At 32.4% G+C, this 16,660-nt stretch overlaps 6 protein-coding genes and 1 pseudogene across 7 annotated transcripts; all 7 read right to left on the bottom strand.

Moving 5' to 3' along the window:
• Positions 1–1,551: 1,551 nt before the first annotated feature.
• On the bottom strand, positions 1,552–2,638 carry LOC125587896 (protein DOWN-REGULATED IN DIF1 11-like). The gene has a single exon (XM_048759238.1). The coding sequence runs from the start codon at positions 2,614–2,616 to the stop codon at positions 2,083–2,085; it is 534 nt and encodes a 177-aa protein (XP_048615195.1). The 5' UTR covers positions 2,617–2,638; the 3' UTR covers positions 1,552–2,082.
• A 7-nt stretch (positions 2,639–2,645) lies between these two features.
• LOC106454175 (protein DOWN-REGULATED IN DIF1 11-like) lies at positions 2,646–5,562 on the bottom strand. The gene has a single exon (XM_048759239.1). It carries the CDS (start codon positions 5,051–5,053, stop codon positions 4,556–4,558), a length of 498 nt encoding a protein of 165 aa, XP_048615196.1. The 5' UTR covers positions 5,054–5,562; the 3' UTR covers positions 2,646–4,555.
• Positions 5,563–5,860: 298 nt separating this feature from the next.
• LOC106454174 (protein DOWN-REGULATED IN DIF1 11-like) lies at positions 5,861–6,905 on the bottom strand. Its single transcript, XM_048759240.1, has one exon. The coding sequence runs from the start codon at positions 6,862–6,864 to the stop codon at positions 6,367–6,369; it is 498 nt and encodes a 165-aa protein (XP_048615197.1). The 5' UTR covers positions 6,865–6,905; the 3' UTR covers positions 5,861–6,366.
• Positions 6,906–8,816: 1,911 nt separating this feature from the next.
• LOC106454173 (protein DOWN-REGULATED IN DIF1 11-like) lies at positions 8,817–9,964 on the bottom strand. Its single transcript, XM_013896335.2, has one exon. The coding sequence runs from the start codon at positions 9,354–9,356 to the stop codon at positions 8,859–8,861; it is 498 nt and encodes a 165-aa protein (XP_013751789.2). The 5' UTR covers positions 9,357–9,964; the 3' UTR covers positions 8,817–8,858.
• Positions 9,965–10,511: 547 nt separating this feature from the next.
• On the bottom strand, positions 10,512–11,254 carry LOC125587897 (annotated as a pseudogene).
• A 73-nt stretch (positions 11,255–11,327) lies between these two features.
• On the bottom strand, positions 11,328–14,201 carry LOC106345506 (fatty acyl-CoA reductase 2, chloroplastic). Of its 2 annotated transcripts, XM_022703457.2 has the most exons (10): positions 14,068–14,201; positions 13,462–13,888; positions 13,278–13,381; positions 13,013–13,212; positions 12,831–12,931; positions 12,549–12,750; positions 12,323–12,484; positions 11,752–12,243; positions 11,498–11,672; positions 11,356–11,384 (listed from the first exon to the last, which is right to left on the bottom strand). In XM_022703457.2, exons 2-9 carry the CDS (start codon positions 13,880–13,882, stop codon positions 11,516–11,518), a joined length of 1,839 nt encoding a protein of 612 aa, XP_022559178.1. In that variant the 5' UTR covers positions 13,883–13,888; positions 14,068–14,201; the 3' UTR covers positions 11,356–11,384; positions 11,498–11,515. The 2 variants fall into 2 exon arrangements, with proteins under 2 accessions (XP_013640161.1, XP_022559178.1); XM_013784707.3 differs by having other exon boundaries at positions 11,328–11,672.
• Positions 14,202–14,400: 199 nt separating this feature from the next.
• LOC106452514 (serine/arginine-rich SC35-like splicing factor SCL33) lies at positions 14,401–16,600 on the bottom strand. Its single transcript, XM_013894660.2, has 6 exons — positions 16,473–16,600; positions 15,982–16,123; positions 15,731–15,808; positions 15,119–15,277; positions 14,872–15,048; positions 14,401–14,776 (listed from the first exon to the last, which is right to left on the bottom strand). Exons 2-6 carry the CDS (start codon positions 16,116–16,118, stop codon positions 14,674–14,676), a joined length of 654 nt encoding a protein of 217 aa, XP_013750114.1. The 5' UTR covers positions 16,119–16,123; positions 16,473–16,600; the 3' UTR covers positions 14,401–14,673.
• Between the last annotated feature and the right edge of the window lie 60 nt (positions 16,601–16,660).

Here is a 16,660-nt window from a genome sequence, read left to right on the forward strand (position 1 = left end):
AATCGTTTAACATATGCCCAATTCACCTATATTTAAGCATATCAATTAACAATTATTATGATTAAAAACCTGCAAAGATTTCCAAAAAAATCAAAAAATTAAATAAATTTATATTTTCATGTAATTCACCAATTTGTTTTATAAATTTAGATCTCGTACCTAATCCAATATTTTAATTATCATGTAGACCATTTCATTCTAATATATTATCATTACACGTCTAAAAGTCATAAATAATAACAGAACAAATTCAATAATCTGAATATATTCAATGATATTTTATTCAAAAATAATTATTTAACGACAATCCAAAACAAATGTATTTTAATCAACCCGTATAATATTTGCTGGAATCTTTTAAAAATATATATTTAGAAGTTCTGATTTTAACACATAAACTGATATTATTTAAAATCCAGATTGAGAAACGGACTTGATATTTAAATATTTTAAAATATGAAAATTTTTCTTTACATCCAACACTAAAAAACTATAAGTAATGCCAGCGAAGTTAAATTAGCGGGTTACACTGTTTTAATTTTCATAAGTTATATTTATATAAATTTTAGTTACATTTACAAAACGTAACAAAATTCAAAACAATATTTATTTTTGAACGGTTTTTGTCCAACATAAATCTTTTATATTTTTGGTTATAATGAAATACACAATTTAAATATTAAATATATAAACCAATATTAGTTAAAACATAGTGTGTATTATTATAGTTTTATCACATATACACATTTACAAACTACGTAATTTTTTCACAAATAATTGTACATAATTTAAACTAATTTATATAACAACAAATATTTTTTAATAATATCTATAGTTTTATATTACATAATTGTTAAATATAAATTTTAATTATATACACAATATTATGCCATATTATATTAATATTTTTATCTTATTAAAATATACCACACATCGCTAAACATGTATTTCTTTCAAAAATTCCAAAATAAAATTTGAAATTTTATACAAATTTCAAATTAAATGACCATCTTTAAATCTGATAAAACCTAAAAGCATACTTAAAATTCTAATTATATTTCAATTTTTAATTTATCAAATAAAATTAATAAAAACCAGCACATCGTTTAAAGAAAAAATAATCTCATAAATTAGAAAGACCAAAAACTAAACACAATAGAAACACAAACAGTCAATTTCATGGCATTCTCAAAGATATAAACATATAAAAATGAAAAATAAATCTGTGCAACACGGATCAAAATCTAATTTCTTCCTAAAAAATGAGATTTTAGGTGGTAAAGTTTTTTTGGGTAAAATTCACGTGGTTAAATTAATGTTATCGACCAATAAAAATAATATGTTTTAATGAATTGATGAAAGTCTAAAAAACCATAGAATGTGGAAATAACATTTTCTTGTCTGCTGAAAACTATATATAATCCAGGATTAAGAGATAAAATATGCAAATTAAAATCAAACCATGCCTCATTACTCATTAGTATTAAAAATCTGATAATAAAATGTTTACAGTGACACTAGCACGACACTGACATGTAACTGTATCAAAGGTTTCATTCCCAAGATTCATTCCCAAGAATGCCATGGCATTGGCTTTGGTAGATGTGTTCAATGGTTGTTTGAGAGGCTCGCCACTGAGCTGCGGCGACACAGATGGTTTTTGGCTCTTGAGGAACGTGATCGTTGTCAGAGACAAGTATAACCATCGTGGATAAAAGAATCAGGCTGAAGGAATGCAATGAGAAGTGCAATAGAGACTGTAACTCTACTGGGTTTGTGAGTGGATATCTGGAATGGTGGGTCGGATTGTGTAATTTAGAGCGAAGAGCTCATAGTCCATAAATATGAAGAATTACTAAGAGCTGCTAGCGTTGTCCCCAGACATCTATATCCATTAAAGAAACCTAAAGACTAATACCACCAATGTTGATAGTTGATTCAGCTTTCATGTAACTCTAACGAGTCTCGTATACTAATATAAGATCTGCAAAAGATCTTTAGCTTTATTTATATAATGGTAAGTCTCATAATGCCTGAGTTACAAAATCACATATATAAAACATCAGCACACCGGAACATCAATTAGTGTAGTTCCTCAAAAGCGATCGGGTTGCCAATCTGGTTCTCAACTCTATGAACACAATCGTTCCATGTTTGTTTACTTTTGGGAATAGCCTTAGACGCAATAAATCTATACTCGTAACTCAATAAAGGGATTTGAGTCATTCCTAGGTAACAATCTTTGCTAATTTTTAATAGATCATGACAACATTCATTTGACAATACTTGTGCTGCCTCATCCAACATGTTCTTGGAAATATTATCTACACAGTCTAATGAGTTTAGATTTTGAAAGCAAGCCTCAAGAAAACCGAGTTGTTTGTCTGTGTAATCATGTCCAGACTTCATCTCATATTCCATTGCGGGTGAATCGACTTCTTCAAATAGAGATTCATCGGGAGATTCGACGTAAATATCAAAATCCGATGTGGGAGATATCTTTACATCTCCTGGTGCCTCTTGTGAATATTGATCAATTTCCTGGGAAGAAATTGAATTTGACATGAAGAACATTACTATAGATACAAAGATTGCAATGTGAAGAGACTTTGCCATAATTGCTTTAGCTTTTGATATTGGTAGATGTTTGATTGGTATCAGTGAACGAGAGATGATTTTATAGGGCAATGAACATGGTGCTTTGCGGAAGCATAATTAATTGATAAGACTTTTGTTCATTAATCACTTTATGTTATAACTTCATAAAATTCAGCATTTAATAGTTACATTTTAAAATATTCTAGACTATAACCAACGATTAAAAGCGCAAAAATATCTTTAAAAAAATCTAATTTATAATATCAATACATTTTAACATTTTCTTTATAAGTAATGTTTTAACATTTTTATATTAGTGTATTTCTAAACACATAATTAGATTATTTTATTAAATAGGAAAATTATCTAACATTTACTTAATTTTGTTTTTAATTACTTCAACCTATATCATTAGGAGGTTTTAAGAAAACATCTTTAATTTGTTGGATTAAATATTTGATATATACTTATTTGATAAACCATGTGTTTTTCGAATGCCCTCCAGCACGTCAAGTGTGAGCATTATCTAAGATACCATCGAATCCCAATATGTTTCCCATCAGTTCTCTCTTTGGTAATATGGATCATCTTTTTTGGAGAGTGAATCCTAAGATGGATGATCACCAATTTGCATGGATAATATGGTATATCTGGAAAGCTCGGAATAATAAAGTGTTTAGTAATCTGGATATTGATCCAACAGAAACACTTAAATTGGCATAATTGGAATCAGCTCTTTTGGCCGAGGCACATGAACTCAATCATCAGAAGAGGAACCAACAGGTCCAGGTTAGACCCATGATACAAATTCCAGGACGTTGGTGCTTTATAGATGGTTCTTTGAAAGATAAGGAATTATTCTCGGGACAAGGATGGTATAGCACCTTACCGGGATTTGATGGTTTATTAGGAGCAAGGAATGTAAGGGCAGGTCTTTCACCTCTTCATTCGGAGATGGAAGCTTTAATTTGGGCAATGGAGTGTATGAAGAGTTTAAGACAGTTTCAGGTTACATTTGCAACGAATTGTTCTCAATTGGTGAAGATGGTTTCGGAACCAGAAGAATGGCCAACATTTGGAAGTTATCTGGAAGATATCAAACTTCTACGAAGGAGTTTCCACAACTCAGATATTGTTCATGTACCTCGTACGGAGAATCGAAGAGCAGATATTTTAGCACGCAGTGCTAGAAGACAGCCTTCTTTCGTCGTTCACACGGATGTGGACTTGCCGATTTGGTTCACAAAGTCTATATGAGACTGTGAATTTCTTGTTGTCAAAAAAAAAATCTAATATTTATTAAGTTTAAAGGAATTCGATTAATTTCATGTTAAATGCTTTTCTGTAGTATCTAAACCCGCAAAAATAGTTATAGTTATTTTCAACTTCGTATAAATTATTTGAGTGGTTTTAAATCAAATAATTTAAAAAGATAAATAAAAAGTTATTAAAAAGACTGGACCTAATGTTTTATATTGTTTGGACATAAGATTAGTTATTGACAATAACTTATTGTGTTGTTTGGGAACACATATAGTAGAATAGTGTTAGGAGAATCGGGTTGAAGGAATGCAAGGAGAAGTGCATTAGTAATTGTATCGGGTTTGCGGATACGAATATCCAGAATGGTGGGTCGGTTGTGTGATTTGGAGCGGAGAGCTCATAGATATATGTAATTACGTTGCCAGGAATCAAGATATTTATGATACCCTAGATATGTATATATCCGTTAAAGATACCTAAAAATAATACAATCCATGTTGATCGTTGATTCTTGCATATTATTCCAACGAGTCACGTATACTAATATAAGATCTGTAACAAGATCTTTAACTTTATTTATATAATGGTAACTGTCATAACGCGTGAGTTACATAATCGCATATATAAAACATCAGCACAATGGAATATCAATTAGTTTAGTTCCTCAATAACGATCAAACTGCCCATCTGAGTTTCAATTCTCAGTTAGACGAACACAATCATTCCATGTCTGTTTGCTTTTCGGAATAGCCTTAGACGCAATATTTCTATACTCGTAAGTCGATAAAATGACTTGAGCCGTTCCTAGATAACAATCTTTTCCAATCTTTAGTAGCTCAGCACAACATTCAGCTAACAATATTGGCGTTCCCTCACCTACCATGTTCTTGAAAAGATCATCTCCACAGTGTGATGAGCTCAGCTTTTGAGCGCAAACCTCAAGAAAACCGAACTGTTTGTCCGTGTAATGATGTTCAAACTTCATCTCAGCTTCCAGTGCAGGTGAATCGGCTTCTTTAAATGAAGACTCATCAGGATATTCGACGTAAATATCAAAATCCGATGTGGGAGATATCTTCACATCTCCTGGTGCCTCTTGTGAATATTGATCAATTTCCTGGGAAGAAATCGAATTTGACGTGAAGAACATTACTATAGATACAAACATTGCAATGTGAAGAGACTTTGCCATATTTTCTTTTGCTTTTGATATTGGTAGATGTTTGAGTGGTATCAATGAATGAGAGATGATTTTATCGGGCAATGAACATGGTACTTTGAGGAAGCATAATCAATTGATAAGACGTTTGTTCATTAATCACTTTATGTTATAATTTCATAAAATTCAGCATTAAATTGTTATGTTTTAAAAGATACTAGACTATAACCCACGATTAAAAGAGCGAAAGTATCTTTAAAAAAAAATCTAATTTTTAATATCAATATATTTTAACATTATTATATAAGTAATGTTTTAACATTTTTATTTTTGGTTATTTAAACATACATAATAAATTATTTTATTAAGTAGGAAAATTATCTAAAATATTTGTATTTAATTACTTCAATATGTATCATTACGAGGTTTTAATAAAACATCTTTAGTTTGTTGGATTAAATTTGTGATATATACTTATTTGATAAAATTTTAATTATAAAGCTTATTTGATGTTAATTTATTGATTATAACATTTATTTTATATAAAGCTATTTAATGTTAACTTAAACCAAGCATAATTTAGCATATATAATAATATCTTCCTATGCATAAAAATAATTTACGAATAACAATCTAATATTTATTAATTTTAAAGGAATTCAATTTTTTTTATTTCTGAAATACAAACAAAATAACCTATTAATTTAATTAATTTCATATTAAATGTTTTTTTGTAGTATCTAAACCCGCAAAAATAGTTATAGTAATTTTCAACTTCGAATAAATTATTTGAGTGGTTTTAAATCAAATAATTAAAAAAAGATAAATAAAAAGTTATTAAAAAGACTGGACCTAATGTTTTATTTACTTTGGACATAAGATTAGTTATTGACAATAACTTATTGTGTTGTTTGGGAACACATATAGTAGAATAATGTTAGGAGAATCGGGTTGAAGGAATGCAAGGAGAAGTGCATTAGTAACTTTACCGGGTTTGCAGATACGAATATCCAGAATGGTGGGTCGGGTTGTGTGATTTGGAGCGGAGAGCTCATAGATATATGTAATTACGTTTCCAGGAGTCAAGATATTTATGATACCCTAGAAATATATATCCATTAAAGATACCTAAAAATAATACAATCCATGTTGAACGTTGATTCTTGCATGTTATTCCAACGAGTCAGATATACTAATATAAGATCTGTAAAAAGATCTTTAACTTTATTTATATAATGGTAAATGTCATAAAGCGTGAGTTACATAATCGCATATATAAAACATCAGCACAATGGAATATCAATTAGTTTCATTCCTCAATAACGATCAAACTGCCAATTTGAGTTTCAATTCTCAGTTAGACGAACACAATCATTCCATGTCTGTTTGGTTTTCGGAATAGCCTTAGACGCAATATTTCTATACTCGTAAGTCGATAAAATGACTTGAGCCGTTCCTAGATAACAATCATTTCCAATCTTTAGTAGCTCAGCACAACATTCGGCTAACAATACTGGCGTTCCCTCACCTACCATGTTTTTGAAAAGAACATCTCCACAGTGTGATGAGTTCAGCTTTTGAGCGCAAACCTCAAGAAAACTGAACTGTTTGTCCGTATAATGATGTTCAAACTTCATCTCAGCTTCCAGTGCGGGTGAATCGGCTTCTTTAAATGAAGATTCATCAGGATATTCGACGTAAAAATCAAAATCCGATGTGGGAGATATCTTCACATCTCCTGGTGCCTCTTGTGAATATTGATCAATTTCCTGGGAAGAAATCGAATTTGACGTGAATAACATTACTATGGATACAAACATTGCAATGTGAAGAGACTTTGCCATATTTTCTTTTGCTTTTGATATTGGTAGATGTTTGAGTGGTATCAATGAACGAGAGATGATTTTATAGGGCAATGAACATGGTGCTTTGAGGAAGCTTAATTAATTGATAAGACGTTTGTTCATTAATCACTTTATGTTATAACTTCATAAAATTCAGAATTTAAATGTTATGTTTTAAAAGATACTAGACTATAACCCACGATTAAAAGCGCGAAACTATCTTTTAAAAAAAATCTAATTTATAATATCAATATATTTTAACATTATTATATAAGTAATGTTTTAACATTTTTATTTTTGTGTATTTAAACATAAATAATAAATTATTTTATTAAAGAGGAAAATTATCTAAAATATTACTTTTTTTAATTACTTCAATATGTATCATTACGAGGTTTTAATAAAACATCTTTAGTTTGTTGAATTAAATTTGTGATATATCTTATTTGATAAATTTTTTAATTATAAAACTTATTTGATGTTAATTTATTGATTCTGACATTTTATTTGTATAAAGCTATTTAATGTTAACTTAAACCAATCATAATTTAGCATATATAATAATATGTTCCTATGAATAAAAATAATTTCCGAATAACAATTTAACACTCCATATGTTCCTCATCAGATGATGTTATAGTACAAAATACACAGATTAAGGAAAATATTATTTATATTCAAAACATTTGATTAGAGAGACAAAAGTAATGCTACTCATAGTGTGAACACAAACAGTCACACAACATCTTTTTGTATCTTTTTAATTTGGAGCCAAATTTTACATGGATGAAGTTAAATTTCAAAGAAAAATAATGGAGCCTAACTGAAAATTTTTTTGAGACCGTTTTTTATTTATACTAGTTTCAGAACACTACCAATTTTGATTTGAATTTGTTAGCTCAAAATGATGAAAGAGGAGTTTTGTTTGATTTAAATGCATCTCCACCTAGAGAAGAAATCTTCAGCGATGGTGATGAAGAGATTTCATGGCTTCAGGGTATTTTTTTTCTATTCTTGATTAAAACTCTTAGTACCGAATTGTTTCCACTTTTTGTGTAATATTGGATTAAAGAATGTAATTAAACTATGATTATTAAAGAAGGTAATTAAACTACTGTTGACTTCATCGTGAAGTGTGCATAAATATTGGAAAAAATGATTAATTAATTTAAAAATTAATTAGTAGGAGTATTTTATTAGTTTTTACCTTAAAAGTCTCAAGACTTCATCTAATTTGAAACAAAATTCCCTTCATAAAATATCATCTAATTAGGAACAGAGGGAGTATTTATTAAGTTTAAAGGAATTCAATTTTTATTTATTTCTGAAATACAAACAAAATAACTTATTAATTTAATTAATCTCATATTAAATGCTTTTTTGTAGTATCTAAACCCACCAAAATAGTTATAGTTATTTTCAACTTCTTATAAATTATTTGAGTGGTTTTAAATCAAATAATTTAAAAAGATAAATAAACAGTTATTAAAAAGACTGGACCTAATGTTTTATATTGTTTGAACACAAGATTAGTTACTGACAATAACTTATTGTGTTGTTTGGGAACACATATAGTAGAATAATGTTAGGAGAATCAGGTTGAAGGAATGCAAGGAGAAGTGCATTAGTAACTGTACCGGGTTTGCGGATACGAATATCCAGAATGGTGGGTCGGGTTGTTTGATTTGGAGCGGAGAGCTCATAGATATATGTAATTACGTTGTTAGGAATCAAGATATTTATGATACCCTAGATATATATATCCATTAAAGATACCTAAAAATAATACAATCCATGTTGATCGTTGATTCTTGCATGTTATTCCAACGAGTCATGTATACTAATATAAGATCTATAAAAAGATCTTTAACTTTATTTATATAATGGTAACTGTTATAATGCGTGAGTTACATAATCGCATATATAAAACATCAGCACAATGGAATATCAATTAGTTTAGTTCCTCAATAACGATCAAACTGCCCATCTGAGTTTCAATTCTCAGTTAGACGAACACAATCAGTCCATGTCTGTTTGCTTTTCGGAATAGTCTTAGACGCAATATTTCTAAAATCGTAACTCGATAAAATGACTTGAGCCGTTTCTAAATAACAATCGTTTCCAATCTTTAGTAGCTCAGCACAACATTCAGCTAACAATACTGGTGTTCCCTCACCTACCATGTTCTTGAAAAGATCATCTCCATAGTGTGATGAGTTCAGCTTTTGAGCGCAAACCTCAAGAAAACCGAACTGTTTGTCCGTGTAATGATGTCCAAACTTTATCTCATATTCCATTGCGGGTGAATCGGCTTCTTCAAATGAAGATTCATGAGGAGATTCGACGAAAATATCAAAATCCAATGTGGGAGATATCTTCACATCTCCTGGTGCCTCTTGTGAATGTTGATCAATTTCCTGGGAAGAAATCAAATTTGACGTGAAGAACATTACTATTGATACAAACATTGCAATGTGAAGAGACTTTGCCATATTTGCTTTTGCTTTTGATATTGGTAGATGTTTGAGTGGTATCAATGAACGAGAGATGATTTTACAAGGCAATGAACATGGTGCTTTGAGGAAGTTTGTTCATTTATCACTTTATGTTATAACTTCATAAAATTCAGCATTTAATTGTTATGTTTTAAAAGATACTAGACTATAACCCGCGATTAAAAGCGCGAAAATATATTTTAAAAAAATCTAATGTATAATATTAATATATTTTAACATTATTATTTAAGTAATGTTTTAACATTTTTATTTTAGTGTATTTAAATATACATAATAAATTATTTTATTAATTAGGAAAAAATTCTAAAATATTACTTAATTTGGTTTTTAATTACTTCAACGTGTATCATTACGAGGTTTTAATAAAACATCTTTAGTTTGTTGAATTAAATTTGTGATATATACTTATTTGATATAATTTTTATAAAACTTATTTGATATTAATTTATCGATTCTAAAATTTTATTTATATAAAACTATTTAATGTTAACTTAAACCAAGCATAATTTAGCATATACAATAAATGTTCTTATGAATAAAAATAATTTACGAATAACAATCTAATATTTATTAAGTTTTAAGAAATTCAATTTTTTATTTCTGAAAATAAAAACAAAATAACTTATTAATTTAATCAATTTCATATTAAATGCTTTTTTGTAGTATCTAAACCAGCCAAAAGAGTTATAGTTATTTTCAACTTCTTATAAACTATTTGAGTGTTTTAAATCAAATAATTAAAAAATATAAATAAAAATTTATTAAAAAGACTGGACCTAATGTTTTATATTGAACATAAGATTAGTTATTGAGACAATAACTTATTGTGTTGTTTGGGAACACATATAGTAGAATAATGTTAGGAGAATCGAGTTGAAGGAATCCAATGAGAAGTGCATTAGTATTTGTACCGGGGTTGCGGATACGAATATCAAGAATGGTGGGTCGGGTTGTGTGATTTGGAGTGGAGAGCTCATAGATATATGTAATTACGTTGCCAGGAATCAAGATATTTATGATACCCTAGAGATATATATTCATTAAAGATGCCTAAAAATAATACAATCCATGTTGATCGTTGATTCTTGCATGTTATTCCAACGAGTCATGTATACTAATATAAGATCTGTAAAAAGATCTTTAACTTTATTTATATAATGGTAATTGTCATAAAGCGTGAGTTACATAATCGCGTATATAAAACATTAGCACAATGGAATATCAATTAGTTTAGTTCCTCACTAATGATCAAACTGCCCATCTGAGTTCCAATTCTCAGTTAGACGAACACAATAATTCCATGTCTGTTTGCTTTTCGGAATAGCCTTAGACGCAATATTTCTATACTCGTAATTCGATAAAATGACTTGAGCCATTCCTAGATAACAATCTTTGCCAATCCTTAGTAGCTCACCACAACATTCAGCTAACAATACTGGTTTTCCCTCACCTACCATGTTCGTGAACAAAGCATCTCCACAGTGTGATGAGTTCAGATTTTGAGCGCAAACCTCAAGAAACCGGACTGTTTGTCCGTGTAATGATGTCCAAACTTCATCTCATATCCATTGCGGGTGAATCGGCTTCTTCAAATGAAGATTCATCAGAAGATTCGATGTAAATATCAAAATCCGACGTAGGAGATATCTTCACATCTTCTGGTACCTCTTGTGAATATTGATCAATTTCTTCGGAAGAATTTGGATGTAACATGAAGAACACTACTATGAATACAAACATTGCTATGTAAATAGACTTTGCCATATTTGCTTTTGATATTGGTAGATGTTTGATTTGTATCAATGAATGAGAGATGATTTTATAGAACAATAAACATGGTGATTTGCGGAAGCATAATTAATTGATAAGACGTTTATTCATTAATTATGTTATAACTTCATAAAATTCAATATTTAATAGTTATGTTTAAAAAGGTATGTTTTTTTCAGTGTTTAGCTTCATTGTGGGCTTGTAGATCGAATCCAACGTGCTTTGACACTACCACTACATTCAAATTATTACAAATCAAAGTGATATACTAGATAACACAACACGGGTACACATAAGATTAAGAAAAAAAACGATCAAAGAAAAGGTATGGTTCGGTTTTGGCTCACCTTTAACCAGATTTGAACTTAAGCTCTTCCCTTCAAGACATGTTTTCTTAAACCGGGAATGTGAACATTTGTAATGTAATCCTTCCAGTTAATGTTTCCAACGTCAAACCCAAACTCATTCTTCTCTGCTTCTGACATATATTCCAGTAACCTCTGTGTATTACTATTATCAAATCTGCATCAAACACACAAAAAATAAATAATTCAAAAGTTTGTCGGTTTGGACTTAAAACTATAATGTTGTTTGTTCTTACCTTCCACCATAGAAAGTGTACGGCTCATAGATAGTGGCAAGGTGTTTAGCTTGTTCAACAGACTTTTTGCATATAAACTTTAACTTCTGCAACATCTTACTATCCGCTAGGCTCACACCATTCATTAAACCGCTCCGTTCTTGAGCATCTTTCCACAAATGATCCGAGAAATCATCAACGGAATCGAAAAGTTTCATCAAAGGCACCATGATAGGAACACCTTTGGAGTCCATGCACGGTGTAGATTTGTAGTGGTTATAAAGAAGCTCTGCTAAGTTCTCGAAAACAAGCGGGTTTATCGCAGAAGAAGCGATCTGATACACGTTTATTTCAGGTTCTTGATCTGTCTTCGCCACTCCATGCTTAGCAATAGCAGCTAATGTCGCGTTAACGACCATATCAGCAGGAACCACATCAAGAACTCCTTTCGGATCCACCAAGAACCCGGTCAGCTGTCCTTTTCCATAACATAGTACTATAGGATCCATCATCCTGATTTAAGATTGAGGAAGAATCAGTTATGTTATGTATACATTTAACATCTATACACATATGACATATAATAAGTTACCTGTTTCCTTCCATCCAACCAGGGAAAGGGTCTTTGTAAGTGCTTTCTATAACGCTAGGCCTTATAATAACCACAGGTACGTCCCCTCTAGTGCTATTGATCATCATTTCTCCCATTGCTTTAGTGAAAACATAAGTGTCTTGCCATCCATATGATCTTGCCCTGTTTCAATGTTTTGTTTGTTTAAGATTGTAGCAATAGTCAAAGTGGGTATTTATATTACTACCTTTCTAGACCGAGATCTTTCATCTTCTGAGCCTTCTCTTGATCTTGAGTCCCTTTTCTTGCAGCATCAAGAGCTAGCTTCATCTCTCTATCGACATCTAATGCTTTCCTGTTTCCTTCAAGGAAGTTCTCGGTTGCTATACAATCTCCCATTGAGAATGGCTTCTCCATGATCCTTCCTTGTCTTTGTCCATTCACATAAGCTGCAAATGGCTTCTTTTTTTTCTCAAATGAAGAAACAAAAACATTACTTTCTTTCTGTTTGTTTTGCTTGGTTACATACCTGTGGATACTTGCAAGAAAAGCTTGAGTTTCTTGCACTTCTTGGCGAATCCCATGAGATTACCAGGCCCTCGTGTGTTTATGTCCAAAGCAACATCATATCTGCAGCCATGAAGACAACAATATTTGTAATACAAGAAGATACGTTGATGCTATAGCATAATCTAATAGTTGCATGCAAACCTTTCATTGAAGGTTGTATTGGCAGCAGAGTTGATAATCACATCAACTTCTTTTGCAATCTCCTCAGCTGAATCTATTTGCAACCCAATGTTTGAATCACATATGTTCCCCGTCACAGGAACTAGCTTGTCTAACATGAAAGACTGATAAGATGCTCCATGAGTCTCTCTTAGAGTCTTAAAAAGCTCCGTATCCAACACCTGAAAAGCAGCAATACAATATGATAAAAAATAACTAAGAAAGAAACAAAACAAAGAGGCATTACCTCGCTCTTTAACCTCGCAATAGCAGCTTCTTTGTTTTTGGCTTTAATCAAGAGATATATCTTCCCAACATCCGGAGCCATTCTCAAGACCTTCTCAATCAGTACTAAAGATATCACAAGGAAGATAATGTTAAGACGCAGTTTTGGCAATATGATAAACATATACGTTAAGTATGTTTTGTACCCTTAGCTAAGAAACCAGTTGAGCCAGTGATCAAAAACTTCTTCCCTTGGAGGAAACTGACAATGCCAAGTCCTTCTTTGCTCCCCACCTTAGCAGCGCCACTAAAAGGCATCAAAGTCTTTACTCCATTGATCTCAATGGCTCTCTCATTCCCGTTTGGAGACACAACCAATGTGTCAGCATCCACAGCTGGTGAACTCTGCTCCCTTATTAGCACTTGACCTCTGTCTTTCAAAAGAGAAGAAACCCGAAGAGGCCTCTCTGGTTTGATGTTTCTCCCATCACCACCTCCACCACCAACGCGGCACCAGGTGAGGCCTAGCCTTTTCTTATCAGTAACCAACGTACACCAGTCACGACGGAAAAGCTTGTTTGGTGCAGCGATGGAGGAAGAAGAAGAATTCAAGAAGAGAGCTTCCATCACAAACTAAGAAACAAGATATAGAGAAAATGTCATTTCTGAAATTAAGATCATGAAACGTTGACCTTGTACAAATCTAAACACACAAACTGTGCTTCGTTATTTTTTTCTTTTGTGAGAAAACAGGAACTTGTTGGTTAAGAAATTGGTAGTGACTTGTCATGTGCTTAACCTAGAAAACATACCTTTTGTAATGATCAACCAGAATCTATATACTTAAGTAGAAAGAGATTAAGTAAACCAAGAAAGATATTATATAGTTTTATTTCTTATCGTTAGGAGACAAGTATGTGGGTTTTGTTTTTATAAGAGGAATGAAAGATTGGTTGGTTAGTTCTAAGGACAAAAGATGATGAAAAGTTTCCTGTTTTATAGGTAAGTAAATAATTTAAAAATTAAGTGAAACAAAAGAACGCCTTTACGATCTTTCTCACCAACAATCACTCAGTTTCCTTCACGTGATTTAGGTTTCAAACCATAAAAAAGAAACAATTGCTTAGAAAATTATGGTCAGCAAGTAGTAGTAAAAGAGCTTTTATTGATTATAAACTACGTTCCACATAAGGTTGTGAGAATCGAAACTCTCTCGTGGTACACAATAAGTAGGCATAGATGTCACGCTTGAGCATACAAAAGACTACCATTAAGTACTAATTAAGGAAAAGAAACCAAACCATAGGTTACCTTTGTACTCTTAACTCCAAACTATGATTTATTATTTTTCATACATAACTAACAAGCAGAGCGTGAGACCACACCCCATCTTCACATTCTTGGGGTCATATAGCAAATCAGCGTGAGTATGTAGGACTCTGGCTCCTGCTTCTCGACTCATAGCGAGATCTTGAGCTTGACCTTGAGTACGATCGCCTCCTGTCTCCCGGTGAAACAGACCTGCCGAAGTTGTGTTATAGGGTATGTGTATGTAAGAAGAACATCGACATTGGAAAAGAAAAACAAAACACACTTACTACAGAGTCTAAAGTTACCTTGAACGGCGCCTTTCGTCATACGGCGAACGCGAATAGGTTCTCCTGTAGACTGGCGAACGTGAGTAGCTTCTTCTGTAGTTTGGCGAACGTGAGTAGCTTCTTCTGTAGTTTGGCGAACGCGAGTAGCCAGGAGACCGAGAGTAACCATATGGAGACCTTGTAGATGTCCTTCCCCTGAAGTTGATCAATGAACATTTCTTTAACTGGTTCCAACAGTTAATCAACCAGAAATTCAAGCTTTTACCTTGATCGTTCTCTCATTTCGGAAGGCTTCTTTCTGTTCTCCTCTGCAAACACCACAGTGATTTCGCGGCCTAGAAGAACGTAGCCATCTAAATGATACTTTGCATCTGCAGCATCATCAGGATCATAGTACTGCACAAAGCCAAACCCACGAGGCTCCCTGCAAGTCCACAGCGTCACAAATTGAGACTACAAATAACAAAACAAGTAACCCTCTTCTAAGAAGAAATAAACTTCAGTACGGAACACACAAAAACGGTTACAAATACAGCAAAGTGGGACACAACTGAATAGACCAAGCACAAACAATCAGCTAGCTGCTAACCTTTTCGAAGCCACTGTACTAACTTCGACTTTGACCAGAACATCTTCAAAATGAAACTCAATCTCGAAGTATTAACCAGTCATCAACACTAATCTCACTTACCCTCTGTAGTCTCAAACAAAGTATTCTTACTACTTCATGCAAATTAATCTTCCTACTTCTTCATCTTCAACACTTCCAATAAGACAAACCAAACTTTGATAAACCAACACAATTACACAAAGCTATAGGACAGTAAGAGGTCACGCAAAGGGACAGAATTAGTAGGAAAAAATCGCCATCACTTACCCAGTGTAATAGTTACGAGGTATGTAGATATCCTTGAGACGACCAAACCGCCCAAATGGTCTACGAAGATCATCTGGCCTGTAATGGTTACAAACACACAATTTAAGCATTTGAAAATGTCGAAAGGTGAGAGCTTTAACATTCTTCTGTGTCTTAGAACTCAGACAATTACACATTTCCAAAGAGATCTATAGTTGGTGAATGCACAAATAAAATTAAACAAATAAGCAGATCAGTTGTATAATAATTACCGACAGTCGAGCCGGAGATTGCGAACAAGTAGACTGGTTGGGGCATCTCTACTCCGCCCTTTGTAGTATCCCACGGGACTTGGGCTTCTGTACCTTCTCCTTGGTGGTGATGGTCTGTAACTATAGCTCCTCCCCATTATCACTACAAACCCAATAACCACACATAAAGACTTCAAATTTAGCTGACAAACGTGACAGAACAGAGTAAATTCACCAAAACAGAACGTGTCTTCATCGATCCTTATTATATCTTCTTTTTTTCTATCCTTGCATGTTCAAATCAAAACAACACCTTCCCACCACTTAAACTTTCTGATTCAACTTTACTAAAGATTTCTTTTTGAAACCAACCCACTTAGCGAAACAAAAAGAGAGATGGGATGATGAGATAAAACGTATCATGAAGAAACGAAGAAGCAATATCAATCTAACATATTCGAGAAAGAAGATCAGGAACACAAATTCATCGCATATGAGAATCGAAACTAAACCTGAATCCCACAAGAGAGGAGACGAAGTTCGCTCGCCGGTGCTCGTTGTTCTATTCTATCGCTCGCTCTCTCTTTCTTATTCAGACAGCACAAAAGTTGGTCGTGTATATTCGAGAATGTTCTGCACTGGGCCTTTTATTAATTGTATCTAAAAAGGCCTAGGCCCATAACATGTTCACTTCAGCTTC

Source organism: Brassica napus, chromosome C5 (genome assembly GCF_020379485.1).
Source record: "Brassica napus cultivar Da-Ae chromosome C5, Da-Ae, whole genome shotgun sequence".
Lineage (NCBI taxonomy): Eukaryota > Viridiplantae > Streptophyta > Magnoliopsida > Brassicales > Brassicaceae > Brassica > Brassica napus.